The sequence below is a fragment of the Muscardinus avellanarius genome, assembly GCF_963383645.1.
Source record: "Muscardinus avellanarius genome assembly, chromosome: 4".
Classification (NCBI taxonomy): Eukaryota; Metazoa; Chordata; class Mammalia; order Rodentia; family Gliridae; genus Muscardinus; species Muscardinus avellanarius.
The window spans coordinates 17,884,682-17,903,568 of NC_137789.1; the positions used below are offsets into that span (position 1 = coordinate 17,884,682).

Sequence of the window (18,887 nt, forward strand, 5' to 3'; positions counted from 1 at the left end):
GGAATGGAACCCAGGGGCATTGTACCTCCAAGCTACACCCCCAGACCTAGTTTTTAGTCTTTATTTTTGAAACAGGGTCTCACTGAGTTGTGAAGGGCCTCGTTAAGTAGCTGAGGCTGTCTGTGAACCACAATTCTCTAGTCTCAGCCTCCCAAATGCTGGGATGACAAGTGTGTGCCCATCACGTCCAGCTCCAATGTTTCTTTTAAAAAAGATATACCCATTCGGAAGTAGATTTAAACTGTAAGAAAAACTCTAAGCTGTCAAATGAATAAATTTACATCTTACTTAGGAAGACAAGTATGTGCTCATGACAACTTGGAAAAATGGACTTTTTACTGTAATATTTTTAGGGTCAGGGCTGCACAATTAGATATAGAGCATTATTTTATTATTTTTTATATGCAGGACAGGCCATATGTGGTGTTCTATATATAGGACTCACAGAGCTGGTTCCAGAACCATCCTCATTCCCCACGTCTTCTCACACATTTCTTAGGAGGGCATCCAATCCAAAAGTGTTTCAAATGCTTCTGCTTAAAAGGATTTAGTTTTTTTTTTTTTTTTTAATTTGGGCATCTTTCAACATCAAAGGAAAGTTGATGAGCTCTGTTTAACTTAAAAAGGTTTCCGATTTCTTTAGCTTGCTTTTGAGTTTGACCAATATTCATTGTTTTATCTATTTTCATCTTCTAGAATCCAGCAGAAAGTATATCTTACTTCCAAATTTATCCAAAATTATTTTTCTTTTCAACACCAGAGATATAGGTGGTTCCTTCCTTCCTTCCTTCCTTCCTTCCTTCCTTCCTTCCTTCCTTCCTTCCTTCCTCTCTCCCTTCCTTCCTCTCTGTTTCCTTCCTTCCTTCGTGTGGTACTGAGGATTGAACCCAGAGAAGCTACACCCCCAGCCCTTTTTATTTTTTTGGTTCAAAAGAGTCTTGCTAAGTTATCGAGAGTCTCCCTAAGTTGTTGAGCCTGGTTTCAAACCTGCAATCCTCCTGCCTCAGCCTCACTAGAATTATAGACCTGCACCATTATGCCTGGCTATGCTTTTTCTTAAATTCATTCATGAAACAGACTTCTTATCTGATGCGTTTCTTGGACAATTCATAATCTGAAGATAAGACAACATCTTGGGGAGCTTCTGGAAGGCAAAATGCATGGCAGAGGGTCATATGAGTCTTGCCTCTGCTGTATTCCTACTTCCAGCACATCAAAGTCACTTATATTTTGAAATGTATATGTATTTATTAAACTTTTCACATGAAAATAACACATTTATTTTAGAAGAAATAGGAGAAACAAAACTAAAGTAAAGAAAAGATACTACTTAAAAATAATTTCTATTCACATTTTGGCATATTCTACCAAGATATTTTTTCTATGTATGCATATATATTTTCTTTTTACAATATACTGTACATATAGCTTGCTAACATATATATGGGTGTGTATATATATATATATTACTTACAATAAATTCAATGTTTATATATCCCATGCCATCAAATATTTTTTACTGTATCATTAATGACGACTGTGCATCATTTTACAGTAGAAATGAACCACAATTGATGTAATGTCTCATTTGGAAACATTGCAAATGCAGTAAACATTCTGTGTCTTCGCATTTCAGTAAAATAGAGCATAATGGTTACTAGGGAGGAAGAATCTAGGGTCAGAATTCAGTGAACAATAAATACGTAAGCCTAAAATCACACAGAATATGCTTTGGTCTTTTCTTTGATTAATCAGGAAGATTCAAGAATAAATTTGTATGTAGAAGCAAACATTCTTGTCTTTAGGAGAGTCACATCTGTGTGAGGCTATCAGTAAACAAAACAGTAGCCTTGGTTATTCTGGTGTCAAGAGGGGACCCCAAACACGTTTCCTCAATAAAACCAAAAATGGTATTGAGGATAGAAGAAATTATTGTTATATTTATTTGTGTATGTATAAGATTTAAAATTCTTCATGGGAGCTGGACATGGAGGTGGAACCTGTAATCCCAGTACTTTGCAGGCTGAGACAGGCATCTCGGGTTAGAGGCCAGCCAGCCTCAGCAATTTAGCAAGGCATTGTAGCAATTTATAGAGACCCTGTTTCAAAAATTAAAAAGAATTAGGGTTGTAGCTCAGAGGTAGAATGCCCTGGGCTCAATCCCAGTAAACACACACACACACACACACACACACACACACACACACACACACACACACACACTCTGCATGGGAATTGTAGCTCCAAATTTTAAATTTCAATTCCTTTGTTTCCTTAACATAACTGAGAAAATCAGCCCCACATTTCAACTCTCTGCCTTCGGTAAGGGGTGACAGTGATCATTACGAAGATCAGAAATTTACTTTCAGGAAAAACTGAGCCCCTTTGACAAGTGCATAGGATATTGTTTCTAAGACTGCTTTTGGAGTTAGTGGAACATGGCCCAGAGGTTGGTCCAGCTAAGTACTGACCAGCGGCAGGGGCGGCCTCTCGTATCACTGTCTGTGGAATGCAGCAGGGGGTAGGGCCTGTTTATTTGGCAAAAGAGAATTTATTCTGGCAGCACAGAGCTCTCCCTGACCTCTCCCTCCCCAATATGCACATATTTTTTACATATTTTACAACACATTGTAAAATTCCCACTTGGAAACTGCCATAGAGCACAAGTTAAGATGGACTTGCTCCAGAACTCACTATAACATATTCTACAAGTGTTGGTTAAAGAAAATCAGCCTCTTGTCTCTAGATAGAAATTTCAATAATGAAGTGTTTTAGATGATTTATATGAGTTTTCTCCAAGCCAGTTTCCCAGCTTGAATCAGTGAACGTGTCCTATAAATCATGAAGAGTAAACAGAGTTAAGACATACGGGCAGGGTAAATATTCAATAACTGGCTAAAACAGTTTCAGCCTATTTGCTATAATTTTTTTTTACTTAACTTAAGGCACTTCTAATAAGATCGCAGACCCTGAGTTAAATCTCTCCCGATACAATGAATTGCATAAAAAAATCACTTAAGTCCATTGGAAGCCACTGGTGGTTATCTTACGCCGCTCACAGGCAGAAACATCACTAAAAGCTTAAGGCTTGACGGATGAGGCCGGGTTGGGTGGGGAGGGTTCTTTTCTATTTCCTCCAAGAACAGCTGATCTGGTCTGAACAGAGGGCTGGTTCTCGGGCCCTCTGATCCATCCTCTTAGCACTCAGCACTGTGCTAGGCACGATGCATTTTTAGATGGTTAAGATGTGGAGACAGGGAGGACTTGTGAAATGGGAGGCTCTGGTTCTCCCTAGGAGCTCCCCACGATCCTCTGGCTGATGGCTCCCGGCAAGGTGTAGATGAACAGGACGAGGAAGATAATGAGGATGATGAGAATGAAGCCGATGATGATGTACTTCTTGTAGTTCCTCCAGATGAGATAGTACAGGCACTTGAAGGGGCTCAGGAACCAAGAAAATGAGGTGTCTGGGCGGCTGAGGGAGAAGCCAGAAAAAAATTAGGGAAGGGGGCCGTGTTGACCACACCAAGGGCCACAGGAAATATTTCTGACTCCCAGTTTCTGGGGACCCATAGGAAAAGGCCCAAGAATGGGGGGAGACTATATTGATGGAAGGAACAATCTAACACCTGAGCCATTGTGATTCCTGCATCGTTTTAACTATTCGTCTCCAGTACAGCCAGAGTCCAGTTAGAACCCAGCCCAAGGCCCCACCACCCTCCATTCATCCCACCATAGGCAGCTCAAGCCTGACATTTATTGGGGGGGGCGGTACTGGGGATTGAACCCAGGGTTTTCTACCACTGAACTATACTCCCAGCCCTTTAATTTTTTTTTTTAATTTTGAAATAGGTCCTTGCTAGGGTTGTTGAGAGATGCACTGAATTGCTAAGGCTGATCTTGAACCTGTGATTCTCCTGTCTCAGCTTGCCAAGTACTGGGATTACTGGTGTGTGCCACCACACCCAGCGAGCCCCACCTTTTGCATGAAGCCTGCCCCAACCCCTCAGTGCATAAGGAGCTTGCCATTCGAGCTCCCAGCTCCCCTCTCGTTTGACTTACCCTCTTTCTAATCCTAACATCTTTGTCTTCTCCACCATGATAACTATTTTAGGAGTCTCCGTGTTATTTCTGCCTAACTGGATTGAAAGCTCCTGGAAGGTATAGTTTATATTTTATATCTTTTGGTGTTCTCCAAAGTGTTCTTTTAATAGGTATATAATAAGTAGCTTTAAGCTAATGAATAACTAAGCACCTATTATGTTTTTAACACTATAAAAGATGGAAGGTAGGTTCAAAGACAAAGACACTAATCTTGAGACACCTAGCTAAGGAAAAATGCAATTTCAAAGTGTATTTTGTGTACCTATTTTATATCTATATTGAGTCACTCTTTAATTGATACGTAACCAAGGATCAAACTGAATACAATAAACCTTTTTTTCTAATAATTCTTCTTCTGGGAATTTACTTTTAAATAATGATTTAAAAAGGAAAACTTTTTATCATATTATAATAACAAAGAAAAAGAAGCAAATTGAATATTTGATTATGGAGTGGCAAGGAATCTGTTGTGGGCCACAAATCTATGGAATATGTCATAGCCATTAAATGTATTAATTTTAGGGCTGGGGATGTAGCTCAGTGGTACAGTCCCTGCCTGACATGTGCAAAGCCCTGGGTTCAATCTCTAGTACCACAAAAATAATCTGTGGCATCTATTTGTGTATGTAAAAAGTTAAAAATTCTGCACGGGGCTGGGCATGGTGGTGCACTTGAGAGGTGGAGACAGGAGGATCGCGCTGGTTTGAAGCCAGCCTCTCTGGCTTAAGAGACCCTGTTTCCAAATAAAAGTATAAAATAGGTCTGGGAGTGTAGCCCGGAGGTAGAAGGGCTTCCAGGAACCCCAGTACCACCAAAAAAAAAAAAAATCTGCATGGGTATTGGAGTCCAAAATTCCAATTCCTTTGTTCTTTCATTAGAACTAAGAAAACCAGCTCCGTACTCCAACTCCCTCCCTCTGGTAGAGTGGCATATAGAGACTGTGTTATGAAGATCAGAAGTTTACTTTCAAGAAAACCTGGGGAAAAAGTATTAATTAGGATAACTATGGCAACAAAGCAAAAATTTCCAGCAAAGGATAAAAAAAGACAATGTTCTATGTATTATTAGAGACAAGTAGAAAAAAATTCTTGTGAAATTCATATTCATATAAAATTTTTTAGAAAAATACATAAAATTATACTAGAAGTGCTGACATGGTAGTCATACATGTTCTCTGGTCTGACTCCCAACTTCTCAGTTCTTGCCTGGGGAAGTTCCAGAGAAATGCAGCGTCCTCTGATCCCAATGAGGGACCCCAACTCCTGGCCCACCCACTCACAGCCCCACTCACTTGGGCTTGGCCAAGGGCTCTGGCTCCTTTCGGGCTTTTCCAACAGGATTTTTCTCAGCTTCTTCTGCTGTAACCAGGTGGAACTCAGCTTCAACCTTGCCCTGTAGAAAGACAAAGGCTTCAGTTCCTAGTTACAAAGACCCACTGGGGCAACATCAACCTTCCTAAAGAAGCATTATCATGTCAGAGAATGCCGGGAAGTATTTTGACTATTCTGCTGACTTTGAGAAATACTGTTGTCTTTTGGTCCTGGGAGAACTATTTTATGATGAATAATGAGTCTCAGAATATTGTTACCATTGATTTTTGTGCAAGGACAGCGGCCCACATGTACACACAGACACATGTGGACTGAGTCACATGTACCACTCTACCGCCAATCACCTAACATGCGAAGGTGTAATACTGACAATAGACATGTGATAACAACTAGGAAGGGGACTAATTACTTGAGTGGCAGGTCCTTCTGCAGCTGCTACCATCTTTCTTTTCTGTCATTTCTCAAGAGACAATTGGTAGTTGTGGTCCCACATTTGCCAAGTGGCATCCTGTCATCTTTTATTTCTCTTGTCCTCCCACTAATTGCATCAGAATTATCCTTTTATCTTAGCATTCTTTTTAGAAAAATCCATTTATTATAGGTCCCTCTGTAAGAAACAGCCACTCTGATTTGAAAAATCCAAGCAATGTGCTTCTTTAGAGCATGTTACTCAAGTTATTGGCAGTGATGTAAATCTTGGATTTTTTTTTTGTGTGTGTGTGGTACTGGGGGTGGAACCCAGAAGCTTTTCTACCTCCAGGCTATACTCCCAGACCTATTTTTTTTAATAGTTATTAGGAAACAGGGTCTCACTAAGTTGCTGAGAGCCTCACTAAGTAGCTGAGGCTGGCTTTGAGCCTGTGTGATCCTCCTGTCTCAGCCTCCCAAGTGCTGGGATTATAAGTGTGCCCCACCTTGCCTGGTCATTCTTGGATTATTGAAGGATGAGACAGGACCCCTGCAAAAGGCAAGCCATTCTTACTTGCTCACTCATTTATTCACTACTTTTGGAGCCCTTTGGAAGCCAGGCACTGTTGTAGCCACTGGGGACTTAACATTAACTAAGAAAAATAGAGGAGGATTCAAAATGGTGACTGTAGGACGCAGCACATCTGAGTAGCTGGAATAAATAAAGTTCAACTACCGATAAGGCAGCATCTTGACAAACAAAATAAACAAAGCAGTGGAAGATACTCATAGACCAAAACACAAACGAGAACCACAGCAGAAGGAAACCTAGTACTCAAACACGAGATCCATTGCAAAAATCCTGAGCACGCGACTGATCTGGTGTGGTGACCTGCACCATCTCGGGCCACTGGCTGAGCTGCAATTGCCAGCAATCCCAAGAAATCTCAACAAATAATCCAAGAACTTGAAGTGCAGAAAGCAGTGGCAGAGCTCCAACATCTTAAGCGACGAGCACCACGCTTCAGGGACATATAAAAAGATCCAAAAGCTCATGTGCTCACCAGAGGCAGCCCCTGCAGAAGCTCACTGTGCCCTTCAGAGACTTGACCCACAGGACAGCAAGGTAACCATGTTAAATTACTCATCACTCAGCGGGGGGCCACCCAGAACAGCTGCTGCTGAAGCCCAGCGGGCTAAGATGTGGCGGCTCATCCCAGAGGTGATCCAGTTAGAACCTCCAGAGACACAGGAAAGGCCTATTGCTCAAGGTGTGGTGCCTGCACAAGGTCACAAGGGGTCACTCCAAGACTACACTGGATGACCTCTGCTGGTGCAGGTAGGGAGGTGCAGGCCCAGGGCAGGAAGGTGTGGAGCATAAGGCCTGAGATCGCAGAGCTCAGAGCAGAGAGCGCAGAGCCAGGGTCGGATAGTGTGGAGTACAGGCCTGGAGGGCGCAGAGCCTAGAGCCCAGAGGGTGTGGTGCACAGGGCTAGAAAGCACAGAGCCCAGGGTGGAGAAATGCAGAACCCTGAGTTTACACAGAACTCATTAACAGTAATACCTGACACCCTAACACCTAAACATAAAGCAGTAGGAGGCAAGAGAGGAGCACAAACACTCATAAAGTGGGTCCAAAAGCTGGTAATAGGTTACAGAGAAAGTGAGAGACATTGGAATATACTCCATAATCTATCACAGTGAACAGAGATACAGATATTTTATGGGCCTGGGCCCTATATATGTAAATTCGCAGGACTACTGTTTTTTTGTTTTTGTTTTTGTTTTTCTCTCACACTGTCTCTAGTTCTTTTTGTTCTTTTCCTTTTTAAATTTTTATTCTTTTTTTCTTATTCCTTTATTTTTCTTTTGGTTGTTTTTTTTGGTCTTTGATTTATAAATGTTAGTTTTTGTAACTTGTTTTGTTACTTTATGCATGTTTGTTTGCTCCTTTCCCTCATTCCTTTTACAAAATTCCTCACTCTAGCCTATCTATTCTCTTCTCTCAAAACTTTTTTTTCCATTACTGTATCTCCTTGTTTTATATTCAAGCTATTTCGTATCTCCATACCTAAATACTCTAACTACAAGAATCCTACTATCTAGCCTTCTCTCATTCTCAACCAGACATTGCCTCGTTATACTTAAATTCTTACTCAACTTAATCCTATTCTCTACTTTACTCAACTCCTGTACTCATTCCCAACTCCTCTCACCTTACCCAACCCTCACCATTGGAAAAAATCAAAAAAACAATCCTTACCTGTGCCAGGAACCTGCTGACACTTCTAAATTCCTACTGCTAAGATTGGATCAGACAGATTACCCACAGAATCACACACAAAAAGACAATGCCATGAGAAAAACAAGCCTAAGAAACTTGAAAATATAAGAACTAGGAACAGTGAAAAATAACAGAAATCACGAATACTGACCTACAAGAAATGCAAAGAGAATTCCGAATCTGATCTTCAATATGATGAAAGGCCTCACAGCAAGTGTACAGGAAATGATAGAGGAAATAAAGACATTAAGAAATAATCAGAAAGAGGTCTGGAATGAAATAAAAGAGTCAACAGATGAAATGAAGACAGCAACAGAAAAAATTCTGAAAGATTAGATGAAATGGAAAACAGAGTATCATTATTAGAAGACAGTTCATTCAAAACTGAAAGCACAGTCCAACATGCAGAAGTCATTACAGCAACAAAACCTAAACAAACAACTATGGGACTACATGAAATGTCCTAACTTACGGATAAAAGGCATTGAAGAAGGGATAGGGGTACTGACCAAGGGTATTCATAATCTTTTCAGAGAAATAATTTCAGAGAATTTTCTAAACATGGAAAAAGACTTGAATATACACTTACAGGAGACATACAGAACACTGTTAAGCCACGACCAAAGAAGAACCTCCCCATCCCATGTAATAATCAAAATGACCAACATAGAGGCCAAGGAAACTATTAAAAGCAGTGAGAACAAAAGAATAGGTGCATCGAGTTTTAAGGCAGAATTGATAGAAGACTGGACTGTCATTGAAGTACTTAAATACATACAATCACTATTAAAGCTTTTCTCTCTGGACCACATGTGGACTAGACATTACTTGTTTCTAAGGCATAGCTGATTTTTACCCAGTAAGAACATTGAAGATTTGGTTGAGCCAATGGTCTTATGTTAACTTGCCCATTCACTCCCCAAAGACAAGGACTTCTCAGTTGCTAAGAAGTCATGACAATGTAATTGTGAAAAAAGGGGATTATGTGGGGTGAGTATGAGGGGTAGAAGAGAAAATGGCATGGGAGTCGGAATTAGTAAGTACAGTGGACACCATTACAGTGAAGTCATGAATTCAAATCTCAGTGGTCTCATTCACTCTGGATTAGAACACTGGCCCAACCCAAAATAGCAGTAAGGGACCAAGGATCCAGAAATGTTCTTAATACATGTGTGTATGTTAGTCTATCCTTCTGAGAAATCTTGGCACCAAAGGTGATGACTTGTACTTATAAGCACTCAGGACATATTTGTAAACTGGGGAACAATAAAAGGAAAATAAAGCTTCTGTTGATTGTAATCACTCCCTTGTACAACTATCAAGATAGAACAATTATGATAAAACTCTAACTGGAATTCTTTATTGATTGCTCACTTTGTCCCAGTTTCATTATTCTGTTGTCTGCCTATAATCAAACTATCTATCTACCTATCTACCTACCTACCTACCTATCTACCTCAGCAATAAACAGAGGAGAGTTCTTTTTTTTTATAGATGGGTATGATTCATAGATGCCAAGTAATCTTTCCAAAGTCAGATATTCAATAAGTCAACTAACTGGGATTTGAACCCAGGTCAGCATGATACGGAAACCCATGCCCTTTCCACTATAGCAAGCTGCCAACCAACCTACTCATCCATTTGTGGGCTTAACTATCCTAGAGGCTTTACAAGGCTCTTCTCAACTCTACACAAGACGATTCCATGACTGTCTTCCTAATCACCATCTAAAGGCACTTGTTTCTTTGGCTCACATTTCCTTGCCTGTCAGTCAGATGCTCTCTAGAGTAATCTAGCTCTAGCTTTTAGGATTTATGAAAGACTAAGCGAAAGCCCAGGAACTCTTGCAAGATGTGAGGGCTGGAAGGAATCCAAGAAATGAGACCAAATCTCATGGCAGAAGAATTTCCATATATAAACAGGTCTTAATTCCAGAGGTTCTTAAGCTCCACCACGCAGAATTTAATATGCCAGGTGCTTCATCCAATTGCTCTAACTTGAAGGAAAGTCACCTTAAGAGGAGCTACCCAGTTGCTAGGCTTCTGAATGCTTGGAAGAAAGGATAAAATTTAACAGAAGACACATCAGGACCAGAGCAAAAGGACCACAGCAGCCTCTTTGTTCTCAACTGCTGGATAACAATAAGCTCAGCTGCAGCACTTCATAACTAACATAGGATAAATCTCTTACTCCATTTAAACTATGTGGCAATCTGGAATAATAGATAGTATCTTTATTCCCATTTTGCAGTCAATAAAATCAAGGTTTGGTAATGTCTGCTGACTTGTGTCATAAAACCAGGATTTGAACCCAGGTCCTCTGATGACAAATCTTGTTCCTCTGCTACTTTATACATCTGACTGGCCTCTTGTTTAGAAATAAAAGAACAAGGCCATTTCCTTAAGAATGAATGTGCCTTTTCTGATATGGTAAGAATCCTTACCATATCCTTACTATCACTCTAGCACTAGTGTATGCATTTGGCCCCAATCTGTGGGCTGGCCTTGGATAGCTTAAGAGATTGCATAGCATAGCATAGCATAGCATATAGTTGAGTGAACAGGACTTAATGCAAATAGATTTGCATTGAAACCAGGCTCAACTAGCTGTGTGACCTTGGGTGAGTTACTAACCCTTTTAGTTCTCATAGTGCTTGGGACATAATAATTTATATCCCATAAGGTTGCTTTGAAACATAAGTGAAATAACACATGTACTATGTTTAGCCTAGTGCCTGATTAAGTAGAAACCCCTTTAAAATGAGAGTTTTTACCTTCAACACTATTTAATCAATAATCCTATATTTAATGGAAACTATTTCTGCCCATACAGAAAGCCCTCAAAAAGAAGTCTCATGGGCTGATTCTTTAAAAAAAACAGTAAAGAAAAAGAAGACAGAGCATATTAAATTAGTTCTGCTCTAGGCATAGAAGTCATCTGTAATTATCATGAAGAGCTATAGTCAGCCTCTCGCCCTGCCTGAGTGGTTGTAAAGTATTTATTGGGCATCAGGAAGGCAGAGGGGAGAGGTGCTACTGACACATTCTGATAAATGTCTCTCCTCATTGCATATCTCTCTATGAAGAGTATTCTTCACCCTGTTCCAATCATCAGTATTCAGCCTAGCATAAGTAGAGGTCTTAAGCTAATATAATTTATGTAATTTAGAATCAGGGCTAGAAATGAAGGGGACCATTTAGGAGACTATTCGTTAACTTGATGACATTTGTGGATGGTAGGAAATGATAAGAAAAGGTCTCTGAAAAAAAATTATGGGTTTGTTGTACCACATTTGTTATTTATGAGCTTCAAATTTCACCATGCTTAGAGAGTGAATACCTGGGGGAGTTGAAAAATGATTGCCTTCAGAATGGACATGCCTTCTTTAGCAATAATTATTAAAATGCAGCCCTCGCTGGTACTACCTGAGGCATTCTTATACATTAATGGTAGAATATGTGCTGTTAAAATCCTTTAGCAAAAGGAACACACACACATTCCTTCATACCCATAAACATACATATATGTGTATGTGTGTGTATTATATAGTCATACTCTGAACCTAGGAATTCCATTTCTGGGTAGCTGAAGTAAGGACATAATTCAAAACTTGGATAAATTTTTGTGTACAAAGTAAAGGCATTCTTCTTTTACATGTTCAAAATGTCCTATTTGTCCTAATGAGTCTCAGATTCCTCTTGAACTTATCTTAGACCTGAAGCCAACCACTTCTCCAAAGATCCCTGGCTTCTTTTCACAGGAGCTGATATTTAGAAACAAAGATTCAGATACTAGGAGTCTTCTTTTCTACTGGGTGATCTTGTTTCTAGGTCTGTTTAGAGGTAGACAATATATCTTATAAAAATCCACGAGTGCATAGTGAGACAAAAGAATCAAAGGAAAAATAAAATGTTCTATCACTAGAGGTGATTCATGCCAACTCTTGCTTCTAAAATTTGGTAATTAAGAAATATGATTAAATGTGAAAGCTAAGGTGAAAGGGGTCATAGGAGGAACTCCAGGTGAAAAAGGAGATCCTATAGAGGAGCAAATATGGCAACCTAACTGTGGGGATGGGAGGAGGGGAGAGGGAAACTCTCTAAAGTGCACGATGCACTAATTCATATCATAGTCAACCACTAAGCCAAGCATGAGAGGGAGGGATAGGGAGGGGGTGGGGTGGGACTGGGTGGGGGCGTGCTGGGTGATGTGTGCATTTAAGTCTACACATTTTTTTTTGCTTCATCATGATGTATAAATACAATGCACCAATAAAATAAAAAAGAAATATGATTAAGCATTGATTTTTTTTCTCACACAGGTATGAGGAAAAACAGTGACTATAATTTCCGGTCTCTGAGAAAGAGCTTTTCTTAACAGATAAAGGTCAACTGATAAATGGGAAAATAATGATAGAATTAGATGTTGGATAGATATATACTGGTAGATAGCTGAAAGGAAGGAAGGGAAGGAGGAAAAACAGAAAGAAGAGTTGGAAAATCACTTTATAAAACCAAGGAAATAAATTTACCAAGGTAAACATGGTTGTTAAAATCATTGGGTGAAAGCGGGCGTGGTGGTGCATGCATGTAATCCCTGCGCTTGGGAGGCTGAGACAGGAGGATCGCGCAGGTTCGACGCCAGCCTCCACTGGTTTAAGAGACCCTGTTTCCAAATAAATATATAAAATAGGTCTGTGAGTGTAGCCTGGAGGTAGAAAGCTACTTGGTTCCATCCCTAGTACCACCAAAAAAAAAAAAAAAAAAAAAAAATCACTGGGTAAAAGGTGTCCACAGAGTAGGAATTTTGTACAGTACCCAAATGTTACCTGGCCACTTACTTGCTAAATATGAAGGGAGAAATGTGCCTTTACAATGAAGAGGTCTTGTATTCACCAACATAACCAGGTGAGCAGCCACGGCATCATATCCAGTGAGACTATAGGAGGGTTCCTGCCTCCTGACAGGGCTTAAACAGTGCTCTGTGTCCCGTGTCCCATTACAAATTCTGGCTAAAGCCGGGCATGGTGGCACATGCTTGTAATCCCCGCGCTTGGGAGGCAGAGACAGGAGGATTGTACAGGTTCGAAGCCAGCTGCGCTGGCTTAGGAGATCCTGTTTCCAAATAAAACCTATAAAATAGGTCTGGGAGAGTAGCCTGGAGGTAGAAGGGCTTCCAGGAACCCCAGTACCACAAAAAAAAAATCTGGCTAAAAATGCTTAACTGGAATCTAATAAGGCTATTGGAAATAGCTTCCCAGGAAATATAGGACATAGAAGATAAGATAAGCAACACCATAAGAAAACAACCAAACCAGGCATGGAAATCCCAGTAGTTGAAAGGTGAAGACTGGAGGAGCCCAGATTTGAGGCCAACCTCATCAACCTAGTGAGGTCCTCCACAACTTAGTGAGACCCTGTTTTCAAATAAAATAGGGTTGGGGCATACCACAGGGGTATAATGCCCCTGAGTTCAATCCTCAGTAACACACACACACACACACACACACACACACACACACACACACAGAAAAAAAATACAACCACATAAATCAGACCCAGTGTCAGCAAATAGTCGATGTCATAGAAAAACAAAAAAAGTCAGAGGACTATTCTAAGATAAAATAGACCAGAGATATAACTAATAAAAGCAATGCATGAATTAGGATTTAATCTCATATGGAAAAAGAGACCACTATCAGACATATCGTAGGGAATGGGGTACCCTTTATGTAGATGGAGAAAGGGATATTATGTGACTATCTAATTATATCAGGCAATCCTCATTAATTCTCAAATGTGACGGGACTGCAGGATGTGACTGATCATAATCACACGAGGCTGACAGTAAGGTAGAGGAACGTCCATACTCTTAGGAGATGTGTGCTAAAGTATTTAGGAGTGAACTGTCAGGATGCTTACAATTTATGCATGAATGGTTCAGCAAACACACACACATTCATATATTCAAATATAAATACAAAATAAGTATGGCAAAATATCAGCAATATGGCTTTATGGCTGACCATTGCCCCCCTATTCTTTCAACTTATCTGTATACTTAAAATGTGTGTGTGTGTGTGTGTGTGTGTGTGTGTGTGTGTGTGTGTGTGTTTGCAGGTCTGGGTATGAAACCCAGGGGCATTCAACCTCCAAGCTACACCCCCTGTCCTATTTTTTATTCTTTATTTAGAGACAGGGTTTCACTAAGTTGCAGAAGGCCTCACTAAGTAACTGAGGCTGTCTGAGAACCACGATCCTTCCATCTCAGCCTCCTGAATGCTGGGATTACAAGCATGTGCCACCATGCCTGGCTTACTTAAAATGTTTTTAGTGAGTAAATATTGAGGAAAAACACAGTGATTAAACTGCAACATTTGTATTTTGAGAACATAGTTACTAATAATATAGATAATATATAGGAAAGGCTGAATTCATTATAACGCTGAGTTAAACAAAATGACTACACAATTTTCATCATGGAATGATGACTACCATGTAAAGATAACCAAAATATGTACATAGACAAAATATGAGAAGAGCCAAAACGTTAGCAATCATTTTATTTGGATGATATGCACATAAGTGGTACTTCTTCCTTCCCACATTTTTGTGGTTTTCAAGTTTCCTATAAATGCATATATTACAATCAATCTTAAAAAGATAGTATTCATGTAAAACTCTCTCCTTTCTCTGCCCCTAGAAAATCTGAACTTGCTACATATGTTTTCTGACTCTATTGTCCACCCTTCTGGGGCTAAGCTGTGAATTCCAGATGCCAGGAGTTTGATCTAATATTGTTCAGTCCTTAGCTCCTGGCATCTTAATAAGAGTGTAGCCATAGGAGATGCTGATGACTGGTTTCCACACTAAACTGGAGGCGCAGTAACTTCCCTTGTCATTTAGTTGCTGATGTCCCTGGACCTAACCTGAGCGACCTGTTGATTTGTGGGACTAACCCATAAAATTAAATAACTGATTTCCATCTTTTTTGTTGTTGTTGTTTGTGGTACTGGGGATTGAACCCAGGAGTTTTCTACCTCTGAGCTTCACTCTCAGCTCTTTTATCAAACAGGGTCTTGCCAAGTTGCCGAGAGTCTCACTAAGTTAATGAAGCTGGCGCCATACTTGTGATTCTTCCATTTCAGCTTCCCAAGTACTGGGATCTCTGTTTCTCTCTTTTTTCTTTTTATATGTTTATTTGGTGCATTGTAATTACACATCAAATTAGAGTATGGAATGGCAGAAACATACACGCGCACTACCTGGAGAGAAATCTCCATCCCTGAATGGAGCACCTTAAAGGAAGTTTTGTGTGTGGTACTGGGGATAGAACCCAGGGGCATTCAACCTCCGTTGTACATTCCCAGCCTTTTTATTCTTTATTTTGAAAGAGGGTCTCACTGAGTTGCAAAGGGCGTCACTAAGTAGCTGAGGCTACTTAGTCTGCAAACTGCAATCCTTCTGTCTCAGTCTCCCAAATGCTGTGATTACAGGCATGTGCTGCCACGCCTGGCTTAAAAGAATATTTTTAAGCTAGTTGTGGTGGCATAGGCTTGTAATACCAGTACTTGGGGGGGGGGGGCTGAGACAGAAGAATCACAGATTCAAGACCAGTCTCAGAAAATAAGCAAGATTCTCATCAACCTAGTGAGACTCCATTTCAAAAAATATATATAAAAAGGGCTAAGAGTGTAGCTCAGAAGTATAATGCCCCTGGGTTCAATACCCAGTGACACACACACACACACACACACACACACACACACACACACACACTTTTTAGTAGGATCAAGTGGGATAAGGTATATAAAATGCAAGGTGCAGTGTGCTTCATGAGGAATATATCCCATAGATATTCTCTTTCCTCCCCAAAGGTGCACAATCCTCACCAACACCCTGGATCTGCATCATACTGACTATGAGGGCAGCCACATTCCACACTAGGAGCTGTGTGATCCAAATGTCTGAATTACGCTGCTTGGGGATACTGACAAGAGCTTTAAAAATAAATCTGGTAGGTGGCAATGATCGTAAATAAAACTCTTCTTAGCTGCTGTGACTGCAGCAACACAGGGATGTTTAGAGTGCTTCAAAGATAGGAGGGGGGTGCTGGCAGAACTGGAATTAAATAATATTCTAGAAACTCATCTCAAAGGTACCTGGTCCAGCCCATCAGAGACAGGGAAACTGAGACTTGGAGACAGGTTTCTGCCCCAGAGGGGCGCAAGTTTTTCATAACACCATTTTACCCTGGGGTCATCCAACTTGCTACCTCATTAGGAGTAAGTTGTTGTTGAGGGGAAAGAGGGCCAGGGGAGGCTGGGTTCTGTGCCCTCTATGTGCCAAAACAGGGCTTCCAGGACCAGATTTCATGAAGGGCTCAACTAAGGTTCTGACCAGGGGCTGCAAGTGTGGGTGAAGATAAAGTCATTCTCCCTGTTGGATATACAGAGGGCATAGAGGGCATACAAATAAAAGAGTAGAGGCTTATTCTTCCTATTGAAAGTATGGAAGTGATTCCTCCCTTTTTCTTAGCACTTGAGAAGAGTTGTAACTCCAAACGTTTTCTCTTCTCTTTGGAAGGTCTATAAATTCTTTTGAAAACTGAATAAGCTTTATCTTTATCACCCAGACATGACTTTCTCCAGGACCTAAAACTTTCTCTTTGAAATGTAAACATCTAGAGAGTCAGCACTTCTATCTACCAACATCTGAGAGGGGGCAGGAGCAGAACTTTGGCAGGTCCTTGCTTCAAAGTGCAAAACTGCCTGTGGTCATAAAGCTTTGTATCTTTGTCATTCTTCTGGGTAAAGCCAATTAGCAAACACAGGTAGTCACCCAGTTACCAGGTGATTAGAATGAATTAGGTCTGTCACGTGGTGCTGCCAAGTCCTCTTCCTGGGGGTTAGTTATCATCTATGCTGAAATTAGATATAGAATGAGGCATGGCTGCTTGGCTGCAGGGAAGGCTGAAGTTTCTCTCTGTCTTTGCCATCTCTTAGCAGGTGGCTTGTGATGCACATCATATTCTGGGTTAATGATTGCTTAGTAATAAAACATGCCCCACCTCTTTAGCACCTGTGTGGAGAGGTCGGGAAAGGTTGGGTTGGGAGAAGAATTTGTTTTACTTTCATTATCTTCCCCAGCAGACAGGCCTCAGACCTTCATAGGGGAAGACTGGTGATGACCCCAGGGCCACAGTGAATGTCCCTCTGCTCCATGGCCCTATGCCAGGAGAGGAAGTATTGCTCGGTAGCTGAGACCAAGGAACGTAGTAGATTGCTTGGGTTTCTGTGTGACAGGAGGCAATGTACTTACCCTCTCTGTGCCTCATCTTCTTAATCTACAAAGTGGAGATTGATAATATACATGTATTTCCTAAGGCTTTAACAGATAAGTCAGTTAATGTACTTCAAGTATTTAAAATTCAAGGAATTCTGGAGTTTTAAATACTTGGAGTTTTAAATACTTTAAATTCAAGGAATTCTGGCTGCCTCTCTGCTCTGTCTTCCCCAGGGGACAGCAAGCGCCTTGGAGGAGGGGGGCTGCAACCTATTCCACTGTGTGGGATACCTGACCAAAGCCCCATCTAGACAAGACTCCCTGTGACTGCAGGATGGATGGATACCTGGTGGGGCAATAGGATAACCTGTGTTCACAAGAGGAAACTTTACCTTGAGTAGAAACAAAGAGCATTAATTAAAAGCCCCTTTACTCACTAAAGAAAGAACGGTAAGAAAGTGTTTAAAACAGATGGTGAAAGTTCACTATCTGGTCAATTCATCAGAAGAATGAATGGATGAATGATGATTGATGATTGATTGATTGATGATTGATTGATTGACTGATGGTGATGGTGGGGACTGAAGCCAGGACCTCGTGCGTGCTAGGCAAACGCTCTAGCACTGAGCTACACCCAGGCCTGGAGAATCTACTTTTGAAGTGGTTGCAAGGATGTCATTAGAGTTTCTAGTCTTCCTCTTCTCTTTTCTTATATTTATCAAAAGCTTTATCCCTAAGGACCATATGTCATTTGTTGACTGAGCTATGCAGCTAGTTCGGGTCTAGGCATTTCCCACATTTGGGGAGGCAGAAAGAGGTGGGAAGGAGGGATGGTGATAATGGGATTAGTAATCAATGGTGCTATCCCAGTTCTGACATCTATTGATCAGAGTGTTTAGGCACACAGAATCTGAGTCACTGAGGAGTTAGCTCTGATACCTTTATTTTCTTTAGTTTTATATGCAAAGAATCTCAGGTAGGTGAAGTTGCCTGAGATCATAGCTGGTAAATCATGGCACCATGCTGTGCAGTATGTGGGCATTGAACCCACTGCTCACCTCCTCTCCCGTTTCCTTCTCACCTGCCTCTGGTGAGGAGTCACTAGTGTATTTTCTATGAACTGCTTATTCTGGACCCTACACGTAAATGGAATCAGACATTATATGGTATTTTTTTGCCTGGCTTCTTTTACTTGGCATAATGTTTTCAAGGTTCATCCATAGTGGAGCACGTATTGGCAATTCATTACTTTTTATAGCTAAATAATATTCCATCAGATATGGAGAGACCATTATGTGTTTACCTATTCATGAAGAGATATATGTTTGAGTGTTCTCACTTTTAGATTAGTATGAATATTGCTAAGAAAACTATAATTCATTTTTTAAGAGTTCACCAGGAACCTCTGTGGAACCTCTGTTAAATCCAATGGCTGTCTGTGTCATTCCTTACGTATACTCAGGAGCACTTGACCCA

General features: G+C 40.6%; 1 protein-coding gene across 1 annotated transcript in view; it reads right to left on the bottom strand.

Annotated features, from left to right (window-relative positions):
* Positions 1 to 3,291: 3,291 nt before the first annotated feature.
* FER1L6 (fer-1 like family member 6) overlaps positions 3,292 to 18,887 on the bottom strand; it is a gene marked incomplete at its 3' end in the record, with an annotated part of 145,779 nt that continues 130,183 nt past the window's right edge. The window contains exons 41-42 of the mRNA XM_080694720.1: positions 5,396 to 5,496; positions 3,292 to 3,475 (exon numbers count right to left, since the gene is read on the bottom strand). Coding sequence (XP_080550846.1) covers positions 3,292 to 3,475; positions 5,396 to 5,496 — 285 coding nt within the window. The remainder of the gene's footprint in view (positions 3,476 to 5,395; positions 5,497 to 18,887) is intronic.